The sequence below is a fragment of the Papio anubis genome, chromosome 5 (assembly GCF_008728515.1).
Source record: "Papio anubis isolate 15944 chromosome 5, Panubis1.0, whole genome shotgun sequence".
Lineage (NCBI taxonomy): Eukaryota > Metazoa > Chordata > Mammalia > Primates > Cercopithecidae > Papio > Papio anubis.
In genome coordinates this window covers 55,242,068-55,256,219 of record NC_044980.1, presented here as the reverse complement: position 1 = coordinate 55,256,219, position 14,152 = coordinate 55,242,068, and the positions used below count along the sequence as shown (strand labels likewise).

The 14,152-nt window shown below is 39.9% G+C and overlaps 1 protein-coding gene across 2 annotated transcripts in view; it reads left to right on the top strand.

Annotated features, from left to right (window-relative positions):
* DEPDC1B (DEP domain containing 1B) overlaps positions 1 to 14,152 on the top strand; it is a 115,328-nt gene that overhangs the window by 98,461 nt on the left and 2,715 nt on the right. For both annotated transcript variants that reach the window (XM_003899703.5, XM_031666179.1), the window contains exons 8-10: positions 755 to 921; positions 3,358 to 3,534; positions 13,931 to 14,116. In XM_003899703.5, coding sequence (XP_003899752.1) covers positions 755 to 921; positions 3,358 to 3,534; positions 13,931 to 14,116 — 530 coding nt within the window. The remainder of the gene's footprint in view (positions 1 to 754; positions 922 to 3,357; positions 3,535 to 13,930; positions 14,117 to 14,152) is intronic.

Below are 14,152 nucleotides of genomic sequence, written 5' to 3'. Positions count from 1 at the left end.
TGCCACCATGGCAGCTAATTAAAAAAAATTTTTTGTTTTTTGTAGAAATGGGTTCTCACTATGTTGCCCAGGCTAGTCTCAAATTCCTGGCCTCAAGTGATCATCCCATCTCAGCCTCTCAAAGTGCTGAGATTATAGGCGTGAGCCACTGTGCCTGGCTAGAATATTTTAGCTTTTAGCAAAATCATACCTGAGATGAGGAAGGATGACATATAATATGATTGAATCAGCACACTTAACTAAGAAAGATAGCCTAACTGGAAGGAAGGGTTGTTTGACAGGCATTGTTTAGAAAGAAGGGGAGCCATTTGGCGGTGGACTATGTGGGCATTAGTCCTTTGTTTAGTCAGTGAGAGTCATGCAAGGTGGTCAGCCTGCTGACTGATGACACATTCATGTTCTTTCTATTTTGGACTAATTAACAATGTGAGTGTTGAGGGTTAGGGCAGTGTTAGCCTGGCTGCTCCTGGTTCAGGAAAGAATGCTATGAAAAGTGAGATATAGCTGTGTAGTGTATGGGAGGAGAAAATGGCTATATTTGGTTCTATATATTTGTCATGCCTGGTTGATGGTTTGTATTTTCTATAGCGATTTGTGAGTGACAATGGATCTATATTCAACTGACCCAGTATAGTTGAATATGTGATAATATTTTATGTAATTTTACTAATATATATTTTGTTAAAATATGACCATATAGAATCTACTAGGCTATAGGTGTTGAAAGATAACAATTTTTTTTTTCCTAAATCAGGTTTGTTACAGAAAGAGAAAGTGGCAGTTGAAGCATTTCAGATTTGCTGCCTTCTCCTGCCTCCTGAAAATAGGAGAAAGTTACAGCTATTGATGAGGATGATGGCAAGGATTTGCTTAAACAAAGAGATGCCACCCCTGTGTGATGGCTTTGGTACCCGAACACTGGTAGGTTGATTTTTAACATCAGATATGACTTTTTGGAATGAAAGTCGACTGAGTAAGGTGTATTAGTTTGGGTGATCAGAGGGAAGTACAAAGCAGGCTTGCTTAAAAGAGCCACAGTCAGTGTTCACCCAGACTTGTGGTCATGCTTTTGGTCTAAGTGTCTTAAAGAACATAATGAGAAATGGAGACTTGAGTAGGGGGCAGACTCTGTAGAGAGATCTGCTACATCCTGTTCTCCCACTTAAAATTATTTTAAATTTATTCTTAATTGACAAATAAAAATTGCATATATTTATGGGGTACAATGTGATGTTTTAATCTATGTATACATTATAGAAAGAGTCAATCAAGCTAATTAACAGATTCATTACCATACCAACTTATCATTTTTTTTGTAATGAGAATGTTAAAAATCTATTCTTTTGGCAATTTTGAAATATACAATATATTGTTATAATTGTGGTCACCATGCTGTGCACTAGAGCACTAAGACTTGCTCCTCCTGTCTCACTGGATCTTTGTACCCTTTGACCAACATCTTCCATTTCCATGCCCCTGTACCCCCCAGTCTCTAGTAACCACCATCTAATCTCTGTTTCTATTGGCATATGTTTTTAAAGAGAGTTTATTTTAGAATTTATTTACCAGCAAAATCTCTTAATTTTCCTCAAAAAATGTCTTGGAGGAAAACTGGTGCTTCAGTGGAATGTATGTGCTTTCCATATCCTGCTAAGCCACTGTGTACTCCCTGGGGATTCACTGGCCCAGTTTTAGAAGTAATAGAGTAAGATCAGAGGAGCACTTAGTGCCTAGGAGGATTCTTGATCTCTGTATTGTTTTGGAGTGAGTGAATGGCTAGAGAGGCTAATGGACCTTTATGAAAAGCGGAAGAAAACTTTATATCTATTCTGCATATAGAATACATGTGCAAAACTTTGCATGCAGTTTCCAGGCAATCACAGAGTCCCTGGGGTCCATGGTCTCCAGGCAAAAAGTTCTCTGCCTGTGTGTCTCTCTGTACATGTAAATGTAAGTGAAGATCATTTGCAGTGTGTTAATGAAATGAAGTCTTAGCAGAATTACATGATTTTATGCTTAAATATTTTGAAGGAAGATTGTCAGCAATAAAAGTAGTGGGGGGAAAAAAAAGCCAGTCCAAAGAACAGTATTAAGAATGGAGTAGTTAGGCTGGGCGTGGTGGCTCACTCCTGTAATCCCAGCACTTTGGGAGGCCGAGGTGGGTGGATCACCTGAGGTCAGGAGTTCTAGACCAGCCTGACCAACATGGTGAAATCCCATAAAAAATTAGCTGGGCATGGTGGCAGGCGCCTGTAATCCCAGCTACTCGGGAGACTGGGGCGGGAGAATTACTTGAACCTGGGAGGCGGAGGTTACAGTGAGCCGAGATCACACCATTGCACTCCAGCCTAGGTTACAGAGTGAGACTCCATCAAAAAGAAAAAAAAAAAAGAGTAGTTAATATAAATTATATGGAAATTATTATATTATATTGATACTATAATGTATTTTGTATTTCTGCTTGCTGCAAAGAGAGTCTCATCACTAAATGTACTTCTTGAAAAGTCCCATGGCTTTGTTCAAAGGTGATTGTCAAATATACATCGAAAATCCTAGAGAAAATAAGTTAACTAGGAAAAGATGTAATGGTTGAGGCATGTGGACTGTGTTAGTGGTTTAAAACAAATCAATAATGAAATTAGGATAAATAATAATTGACTAAATGGCTATAAAGTGCTTTGAACTTAATAGTGCTGCATGATTCAAGTCTGGTGATAATGATTTTCGAAATTTGTTTTCATATATTTATATGTGTGTATGTGTATATATATGTATGTATGTTTAAAATCATGTGTAAAAGAGGTACCTTTAAAAATTGCTCAGATAAGCGTCTCTCTGCAGTCTCTTAACAGGAAGATGCACATTTTGTTTGTTCTGGTTGTTGAGACCACCAGCCCATTTGAGATGGCCGGGTACTCTTGGTAGAATGTGCACCCTGTGCCTTAGACCATTTCTTTTTTTTTTTTTTTTTTTTTTTTTTGAGACGGAGTCTCGCTCTGTCGCCCAGGCTGGAGTGCAGTGGCCAGATCTCTGCTCACTGCAAGCTCCGCCTCCCGGGTTTACGCCATTCTCCTGCCTCAGCCTCCCGAGTAGCTGGGACTACAGGCGCCCACCACCTCGCCCGGCTAGTTTTTTGTATTTTTTAGTAGAGAGGGGGTTTCACCATGTTAGCCAGGATGGTCTCGATCCCCTGACCTCGTGATCCGCCCGTCTCGGCCTCCCAAAGTGCTGGGATTACAGGCTTGAGCCACCGCACCCGGCAGACCATTTCTTATATTTGCTTTTTGCAAATTAGTTTGCACTCAGTTCAGAAAAATACTCACTGCATTTACCCCCCTCACCCCACTCTTTTTTTAGATGGTTCAGACGTTTTCCCGGTGCATCTTGTGTTCCAAGGATGAAGTGGACTTGGATGAGTTATTAGCTGCTAGATTGGTAACATTTCTGATGGACAATTACCAGGAAATTCTGAAAGTCCCTTTGGACTTGCAGACCTCTATAGAGGAGCGTGTGGCTCATCTACGAAGAGTCCAGGTAAAGGAGAGGATATTATATCAGTCCTATAAAATTGGCAATATTAAGTCATGTAAGCTTGCTAGTCTTCTTGAGGCATTTTATTGTGAGGATTAAGTGAATTAATGTTTATAAAGTACTTACAACAGGTCTTGGCACATAGAAAGCCCCTGCATGTGTTTGTATTATCATTGAAAAGTTTATAGAATGCACATTTGGTTTTGTTATATCAATCCATGCAGCATATTTTTTATTGCTAATTCCTTGAATGAGTTTGTTCAGAATCTACATATACGTACTGATGGAAATGATTTTATGTGCAATTAGTGTCTTGATTCATAATTGCCCTGTGACCTAGTTTAATATTGCCACTTTTTGCATGAAAAAGCTAAGGCACAAATAACTTAAATAACTTTGTTTAAGGCTACAGAGCCGGAATTCTGATGGATGCAGTCAGCCTCTGGAATCAGTACTCTAAACTATCATTCCATATTCCCTGTCTAAAAATCATAGTACGGTAGAAGAACACTGGCATGAGAGCCATGAAACCCTGGCCAAATTCCTAGCTGTATCCTTTCCATTGTGTGACTCTGGGCAAGTCCCTTAACCTCTTTGGATTTTACTTTCTTTCCTCAGGCGTTAAAATGGGCCATTCTTACTTTATAAAGTTGTGAAGATTAGAACACTGTACTTTACAATTCTTAGGATGAGTTTCTGACATACGTCAGGTATTCTTTGAAAGGTAGCTGCTGCTATTGTCATGGTGGTTATATAAAAACAATGCAAAAGAAGTGTAATAATATATTACAAGAAGTGTAATAATATTACATAATAATAATAATAAAAGAAGTGTAATAATATATATACATTTTTATTATACTTTAAGTTCTATGGTACATGTGCACAACATGCAGGTTTGTTACATATGTATACATGTGCCATGTTGGTGTGCTGCACCCATTAACTCGTCATTTACATTAGGTATATCTCCTAACGCTATCCCTCCCCTCTCCCCCTTCCCCACAATAGGACTTGGTGTGTGATGATCCCCTTCCTGTGTCCAAGTGATCTCATTGTTCAATTCCCACCTATAAGTGAGAATATGCGGTATTTGGTTTTCTGTTCTTGCGATAGTTTGCTGAGAATGATGGTTTCCAGCTGCAACTGTGTCCCTACAAAGGACACGAACCCATACTTTTTTATGGCTATATAGTATTCCATAGTATATATGTGCCACGTTTTCTTAATCCAGTCTGTCACTGATGGACATTTGGGTTGATTCCAAGTCTTTGCTGTTGTGAATAGTGCCGCAATAAACATATGTGTGCATGTGTCTTTATAGCAGCATGATTTATAATCCTTTGGGTATATCCCCAGTAATGGGATGGCTGGGTCATATGGTACATCTAGTTCTAGATCCTTGAGGAATTGCCACACTGTTTTCCACAATGGTTGAAGTAGTTTACAGTCCCACCAACAGTGTGAAAGTGTTCCTATTTCTCCACATCCTCTCCAGCACCTGTTGTTTCCTGATTTTTTAATGATTGCCATTCTAACGGGTGTGAGATGGTATCTTATTGTGGTTTTGATTTGCATTTCTCTGATGGTGAGTGATGATAAGCATTTTTTCATGTGTCTGTTGTCTGTATGAATGTCTTCTTTTGAGAAATGTCTGTTCATATCCGTTGCCCACTTTTTGATGGGGTTGTTTTTTTCTTGTAAATTTGATTGAGTTTTTTATAGGTTCTGGATATTAGCCCTTTGTCAGATGAGTAGATCGCCAAAATTTTCTCCCATTCTGTAGGTTGCCTGTTCACTCTGATGGTAGTTGCTTTTGCTGTGCAGAAGCTCTTTAGTTTAATTAGATCCTATTTGTCAATTTTGGCTTTTGTTGCTGTTGCTTTTGGTGTTTAGACATGAAGTCCTTGCCCATGCCTGTGTCCTGAATGGTATTACCTAGGTTTTCTTCTAGGGTTTTTATGGTTTTAGGTCTAACATTTAAGTCTCTAATCCATCTTGAATTAATTTTCGTATAAGGAGTAAGGAAAGGATCCAGTTTCAGCTTTCTACTTATGGCTAGCCAATTTACCCAGCACAATTTATTAAATAGGGAATCCTTTCCCCATTTCTTGTTTTTCTCAGGTTTGTCAAAGATCAGATGGCTGTAGATGTGTGGTATTATTTCTGAGGGCTCTGTTCTGTTCCATTAGTCTATATCTCTGTTTTGGTACCAGTACCATGCTGTTTTGGTTACTGTAGCCTTGTAGTATAGTTTGAAGTCACGTAGTGTGATGCCTCCAGCTTTGTTCTTTTGGCTTAAGATTGTCTTAGCAATGTGGGGTCTTTTTTGGTTCCATATGAACTTTAAAGCAGTTCCAATTCTGTGAAGAAAGTCATTGGGAGCTTAATGGGGATGGCATTGAATCATAAATTACCTTGGGCAGTATGGCCATTTTCACAATATTGATTCTTCCTATCCATGAGCATGGTATGTTCTTCCATTTGTTTGTGTCCTCTTTTATTTCACTGAGCAGTGGTTTGTAGTTCTCCTTGAAGAGGTCCTTTACATCCCTTGTAAGTTGGATTCCTAGGTATTTTATTCTCTTTGAAGCTATTGTGAATGGGAGTTCATTCATGATTTGGCTCTGTGTTTGTCTGTTACTGGTGTATAAGAATGCTTGTGATTTTTGCACATTGATTTTGTATCCTGAGACTTTGCTGAAGTTGCTTATCAGCTTAAGGAGATTTTGGGCTGAGACAATGGAGTTTACTGAACGTACAATCATGTCATCTGCAAACAGGGACAATTTGACTTCTTCTTTTCCTAACTGAACACCCTTTATTTCTTCCTCTGGCCTGATTGCCCTGGCCAGAACTTCCGACACTATGTTGAATAGGAGGGGTGAGAGAGGGCGTCCCTGTCTTGTGCCAGTTTTCAAGGGAATGCTTCCAGTTTTTGCCCATTCAGTATGATATTGGCTGTGGGTTTGTCATAAATAGCTCTTATTCTTTTGAGATACGTTCCATCAATACTGAATTTATTGAGAGTTTTTAGCATGAAGGGCTGTTGAATTTTGTCAAAGGCCTTTTCTGCATCTATTGAGATAATCATGTGTTTTTTGTCTTTGATTCTGTTTATATGCTGGATTACGTTTATTGATTTGCGTATGTTGAACCAGCCTTGCATCCCAGGTATGAAGCCCACTTGATCATAGTGGATAAGCTTTTTGATGTGCTGCTGTATCCGGTTTACCAGTATTTTATTGAGGATTTTTGCATCAATGTTCATCAGGGATATTGGTCTAAAATTCTCTCTTTTTTGTTGTATCTCTGCCAGGTTTGGTATCAGGATGATGTTGGCCTCGTAAAATGAGTTAGGGAGGATTCCGTCTTTTTCCATTGATTGGAATAGTTTCAGAAGGAATGGTACCAACTCCTCCTTGTACCTTTGGCAGAATTTGGCTGTGAATCCATCTGGTCTGGGACTTCTTTTGGTTGGTAGGCTATTAATTATTGCCTCAATGTCAGAGCCTGCTCTTGGTCTATTCAGGGATTCAAATTCTTCCTGGTTTAGTCTTGGGAGAGTGTATGTGTCCAGGAAATTATCCATTTCTTCTAGGTTTTCTAGTTTATTTGCTTAGACATGTTTATAGTATTCTCTGATGGTAATTTGTATTTCTATTGGGTCGGTGGTGATATCTCCTTTATCATTTTTTATTGCATCTATTTGATTCTTCTCTCTTTTCTTCTTTATTAGTCTTGCTAGTGGTCTATCAATTATGTTGATGTTTTCAAAACAACAACTCCTTGATTCATTGATTTTTTGGAGGGTTTTTTGTGTCTCTATCTCCTTCAGTTCTGTTCTGATCTTAGTTATTTCTTGCCTTCTGGTTTTGAATGTGTCTGTTCTTGCTTCTCTAGTTCTTTACATTGTGATGCTAGGGTGTCAAGTTTAGATCTTTCCTGCTTTCTCTTGTGGGCATTTAGTGCTATAAATTTCCTCTACACACTGCTTTAAATGTGTCCCAGAGATTCTGGTATGTTGCATCTTTTGTTTCAGTGGTTTCAAAGAACATCTTTATTTCTGCCTTCATTTTGTTATGTAACCAGTAGTCATTCAGGAGCAGGTTGTCTTGGAAGTTTCCATGTAGTTGAGTCGCTCTTGATTGAGTTTCTTAGTCCTGAGTTCCAGAATTCTGATTTCGTACAGTGGTCTGAGCCAGTTTGTTATATAATTTCTGTTCTTTACATTTGCTGAGGAGTGCTTTTATCTCCAACCATGTAGTCAATTTTGGAATTAAGTGTGATGTGGTGCTGAGAAGAATGTATATTCTGCTGATTTGGGGTGGAGAGTTCTGTAGATGTCTATTAGGTCTGCTTGGTGCAGAGCTGAGTCTCACTCCTGGATATCTTTTGTTAATCTTGTCTGGTTGATCTGTCTAATGCTGACAGTGGGGTGTTAAAGTCTCCCTATTATTATTGTGTGGGGAGTCTGTCTCTCTTTGTAAGTCTCTAAGACTTGCTTTTATGAATCTTGGGAGCTCCTGTATTGGGTGCATATATATTTAGGATAGTTAGCTCTTCTCTGTTGAATGATCCCTTTAGCATTATGTAATGACCTTCTTTGTCTCCTTTGGATCTTTGTTATTTAAAGTCTGTTTTATCAGAGACCAGTATTGCAACCCCCTGCTTTTTTTGTTTTCCATTTGCTAGACTTTCCTGCATCCCTTTATTTTGAGCCTATGTGTGTCTCTGCATGTGAGATGGCTTCTGAATACAGCAACCATCGGGTCTTGACTCTTTATCCAATTTGCCAGTCTGTGTCTTTTAATTGGACCATTAATCCATTTACATTTAAGTTTAATATTGTTATGTGTGAACTTGATCCTGTCATTATGATATTATCTGGTTATTTTGCTCGCTAGTTGATGCATTTTCTTCCTAGCATCGATAGACTTTACATTTTGACATGTTTTTGCAATGGCTGGTACCGGTTGTTCCTTTCCATGTTTAGTGCTTCCTTCAGGGTCTCTTGTAGGGCAGGCCTGGTGGTGACAAAATCTCTAAGCATTTGCTTGTCTGTAAAGGATTTTATTTCTCCTTCACTTATGAAATGTAGTTTGGCTGGATATGAAATTCTGGATTGAAAATTCTTTTCTTTAAGATTGTTGAATATTGGCCCCCTTTCTCTTCTGGCTTGGAGAACTTCTGCCGAGAGATCTGCTGTTAGTCTGATGGGCTTCCCTTTGTGTGTAACCCGACCTTTCTCTCTGGCTGCCCTTAACATTTTTTCCTTCGTTTCAACTTTTGGGAATCTTACAATTATGTGTCTTGGAGTTGCTCTTCTCGAGGAGTATCTTTGTCGTGGTCTGTATTTCCTGAATTTGAATGTTTGCCTGCCTTACTAGGCTGGGGAAGTTCTCCTGGATAATATCCTGCAGAGTGTTTTCCAACTTGGTTCCATTTTCCCCGTCACTTTCAGGCACACCAATCAGACGTAGATTTGGTCTTTTCATATAATCCCATGGTTCTTGGGGGCTTTGTTCATTTCTGTTTACTCTTTTTTCTCTACTCTTCTTTTCTCGCTCCATTTCATTCATTTGATCTTCAATCGCTGATACTCTTTCTTCTAGTTGATCGAGTTGGTTACTGAAGCTTGTGCATTTGTCATGTAGTTCTCCTGTTATGGTTTTCATCTCTATCAGTTCTTTTAAGGTCTTCTCTGCATTGATTATTCTAGTTATCCATTCATCCATTCTTTTTCATGGCTTTTAGTTTCTTTGCACTGGTTACGTAGTTCCTCCTTTAGCTCTGAGAAGTTTGATCAACTGAAGCCGTCTTCTCTCAACTCGTCAAAGTCATTCTCCGTCCAGGTTTGTTCCATTGCTGGCGATGAGCTGCGCTCCTTTGAAGGGGGAGATGCACTCTGATATTTTGAATTTCCAGCTTTTCTGCCCTGCTTTTTCCCCATCTTTGTGGTTTTATCTGCCTTTGGTCTTTCATGATGGTGACGTACTGATGGGGTTTTGGTGTGGTTGTCCTTTCTGTTTGTTCATTTTCCTTCTAACAGTCAGGACCCTCAGCTGTAGGTCTGTTGGAGATTGCTTGAGGTCCACTCCAGACCCTGTTTGCCTGGGTATCAGCAGCGGAGGCTGCAGAAAATAGAATGTTGCTGAACAGCAACTGTTGCTGTCTGATTCTTGCTCTGGAAGCTTCGTCTCTGTGGTATACCCTGCTGTGTGAGGTGTGAGGTGTCAGTCTGCACCTAGTGGATGTCTCCCAGTTAGGCTACTCAGGGCCAGGGACCCACTTGAGTAGGCAGTATGTCTGTTCTCAGATCTCAACCTCCGTGCTGGGATATCCACTGCTCTCTTCAAAGCTGTCAGACAGGGGCATTTACCTTTGTGGAGGTTTCTGCTGCTTTTTGTTTAGCTATGCCCTGTCCCCAGAGGAGGAGTCTACAGAGGCAGGCTGGCCTCCTTGAGCTGTGGTGGGCTCCACCCAATTCGAGTTTCCCAGCGGTTTTGTTTACCCACTTAAGCCTCATCATGGCGGGCGCCCCTCCCTCAGCCTCACTGCTGCCTTGCAGTTAGATCTCAGACTGCTGTGCTAGCAATGAGGGAGGCTCCGTGGGCGTGGGACCCACTGGGCCAGGTGTGGGATATAATCTCCTGGTGTGCCTTTTGCTAAGACCCTTGGTAAAGTGCAGTATTAGGGTGGGAGTTACCCGATTTTCCAGGTGTTGTGTGTCTCAATTTCCTTTGGCTAGGAAAAGGAATTCCCTTCCCGCTTGCGCTTCCCAGATGAGGTGATGCCTTGCCCTGCTTCAGCTCTTGATGGTTAGGCTGCGCCCGTGGTCCAGTGCCAAGTGTCCAACACGCCACACTGAGATGAACCTGCTACCTCAGTTGAAAATGCAGAAATCACCCATCTTCTGTGTCGCTCACGCTGGGAGCTGGAGGCTGGAGCTGTTCCTATTCAGCCATCTTGGGCACCCCTCCCAGTTATAATATATATTATCCTGTGGACCCCAAAGTGAGGTTTTTATGTCAGTCTATGGGAGCAGAAACTCGGTAAAGGCAGGCAGAAGGTCCACTTGACTCCTTCTGACTGATTGGACCTCTTCTCATTTGAGATCTTTTTGAGGCACCACAATTAAGGACCAGTGAACTGCGTCCTTCTGAGGTATTACAAAAATAATTAACTGTGCAGCTCTTTCTAGAAGGCAATTTTAAAATTAAATTTTTTTCTTATTTTTTTGCAATGATCAACCTAACACATTGAAGAAACATGGGAAATATAGAAAAAACCACACCAAACGGTATCAGTGTTACACTAAAATGTTCATAGTCAGTATTACAGTTTTTCAGATTTTTTTTTTCTGTGTGTGTCTGTCTATATCCATGCCTGCCTTACTCTCTTCCCTCTCTCCTCTCTCCTCCCTCCCCTGCCCTCCCTTCATCCCTTTCTCTCTTCCTCCTTTCCTTCCTTCCTTCCTTCCCTCCTTCCCTCCTTGCCTCCTTCTTTCTTGCCTGCCTCCCTCCTGCCTGCCTCCCTTCCTGCCACTTATGTTCTCTTAACATTGAGAATAAATTCCCCCATCATTAATTATTCTTGATTGGTATGAGAGTGGCCAAGAGCACAGACTCAGGAGACTTTGAATTCATGACATGCTTTTTGTTAGCTGTGTGACCTTAGGCAAATTATATAACATGTCTCTGCTTCAACATCTGTCCCAACATTTCTCTTTCTCATCTGTAAAATGGGAATAATAGTAGTTAATATTTACCTCATAGGGTTTTTCTGGGGAATTAATACATATGATTAATACATGTGGGCTTAATACATGTGAAATGCTCACAATAATGTTTATCACATTGTAAACCTACAATTAGTAGCTGCCTTTGTTGTTGGTATCATCATTATTGTTATATTATTCTATAGTAATATTATTGGCCACACAGTATTCCATAATATGGATATACCATAATTTATTTAAATGATACTTTTTGGATGGTATTTAGATTGTTTCCATGCTTTTCCCCGTTTTGGAAGCAGTTACAGTAAATATTTTTAAAGGTAGTTTTCTTTTTTTTGGCGGATCTGTGATTATTTTCTAAGAATAAATTCCTAGGGACAGCATTGCTTGGCCAAAGGCCATGAACATATTTAAAGTATCGATAGCATATTGCCAAATTTCCCTTTAGAATGATCATTTAAATTTACATTTCTGACAGTGGTATAAGAAAGTGAGTGTTCATTTCTTTGCACCTTTGCCTACTCTGGATATTATTAATACTCGTACATACCTTTGCCACTTGCATGGGTGAAAAGTGCAATCTTAACTGCTGTTTTAGTTTAATTTTTTTTCCTCTGATATTTTTATGAGCCAAACCTAAAGAAAATAAAAATGAACAGAAATACTTCACCAGGTTTCGCAAGGAAATGTTATAGCAGTGTATTAGTCTGTTCTCATGCTGCTAAGACATACCCAAGACTGGGTAATTTGTAAAGGAAAGAGATTTAATTGGCTCATGGTTTAGCATGGCTGGGGAGGCCTCAGGAAACTTACAATCATGGTGGAAGGGGAAGCAAACACATCTTTCTTCACGAGGCAGCAGGAGAGAGAAGCGCCGAGCAAAAGGGAGAAAATCCCCTCATAAAACCATCAGATCTCATGAGAATTCACTCACTATCATAAGAACAGCATGGGGGTATAACTGCCCTGTGATTCAATTACCTCCCATCTCCCACAACAAGGGGATTATGGGAACTGCATTTCAAGATGAGATTTGGGTGAGGACACATCCAAACCATATCAAGCAATAACTATGTCGCCCTATATACTTGCTAGGTTTGTGTATTCACATGCATAGCACAGGCATATATTGTAGTAACAGCCTTGTGAGCCCTTTACTATTGAAGTTCAGAAGGCTGAGCTATGGTGATTAATTTAACTGCTGGTAAACATGATCTTGTGAAGAGACACTACAGTGTGCTCTGAATAAAATCAGTAGTGATTAATGTGTCCAGTTACCTTTTCTCTCTTGCAAGTACATATTAGAATTGCCAAGCAGTTGTTCCATTCAGCACTCAGAACCTATAGATCATTGTTATCTTGATTAGGCTCCTAAGCCTCTACACAGTATCACATTTAGGGGAGTGCTTCTCTGAAAATGCAGTGTTGCTTGGATTATTCCAGTGATTGTTTTAGGACAGTTTCAGGGCTGACCCTGGGATACATTATGAGGTAGGCAATGTTTTTGACACAAGCCTTCTATGATCCTCATCTGCAACCTTCTGTTTCAAAAGACTCCAGACTCTGAAATTAAATATTTTCAATGTATGTTCATTTATTCACAAGTCTTTTTTTTTCTTTTTTCCTCTTATTTCTTCTCCCTTATCCCTTCTGCACTGTCTGCACATTTGTTGTTTTACTTGATTCTCACAGGTAAGATGTTAGAAAATGTTTGTAGTACTCCTCTCTTCCTAAAAGCTTAGCTAAATGCGTGCCACTACTATCCTCAAGGCATTGAGAATCTGACTCTTCAGATGTGGGAAGGCGCCTGGATAGTTCCAATGAATGTCCAACATTATCGATGTTTGAATCATTTTAGTCAATGTGTTTAATTTATGCTTGAATTTCAGATCTTGTTAAAAGAGGGCATGCCGAGACTAGCTTGGTCATGGAGACCCTAACCCAGTGTCGCTAGAGGAATTAAAGACACACGCAGAAATATAGAGTGTGGAGTGGGAAATCAGGGGTCTCACAGCCTTCAGAGCTGAGTGCCTTGAACAGAGATTTACTCACATATTTATTGACAGCAAACCAGTCAAAAAATTTACTAAAAGTATTCCTTACGGGAAATAAAGGGATGGGCCGAAATAAAGGGATGGACTCTGGATAGTTATCTGCAGCATGAACATGTCTTTAAGGCACAGATTGCTCATGCTATTGTCTATGGTTTAAGAATGCCTTAAGCGGTTTTCCACCCTGGTGGGTCAGGTGTTCCTTGCCCTCATTCTTGTAAACTGACAACCTTCCAGCGTGGGCGTCAAGGCCATCATGAGCATGTCACAGTGCTGCAGAGATTTTGTTTATAGCCAGTTTTGGGGTCAGTCTATGGCCAGATTTTGGGGCCTGTTCCCAACAAGGGCACAAGCTTTTTTGTTATTGAAATGGCTCTTGGGTTTACAAAGGTAAAAATCCCATTTAAAACTGTGGCTTTAAACAATAATATTTTGAAGTTATGGAAATGCTTTTACTTTTCAATATAGAGTTTCCCCCAATCAAATTTTGAGGACTAACATGGCATCGCTACAGTACAAGGAGGTATCCCGCATTTGATCTGAACTAATTCTTATAATTTATTTGAAAATATGCTATATTCTTTCACTCCTAATCCTTTTGCCTCAGATAAAATACCCAGGAGCTGATATGGATATCACTTTATCTGCTCCATCATTTTGCCGTCAAATTAGTCCAGAGGAATTTGAATATCAAAGATCATACGGCTCTCAGGAACCTCTGGCAGCCTTGTTGGAGGAAGTCATAACAGATGCCAAACTCTCCAGCAAAGAGAAGAAGAAGAAACTCAAGCAGGTAAAAGGATATTCTTTTTTTTTTTTATTTTTTATT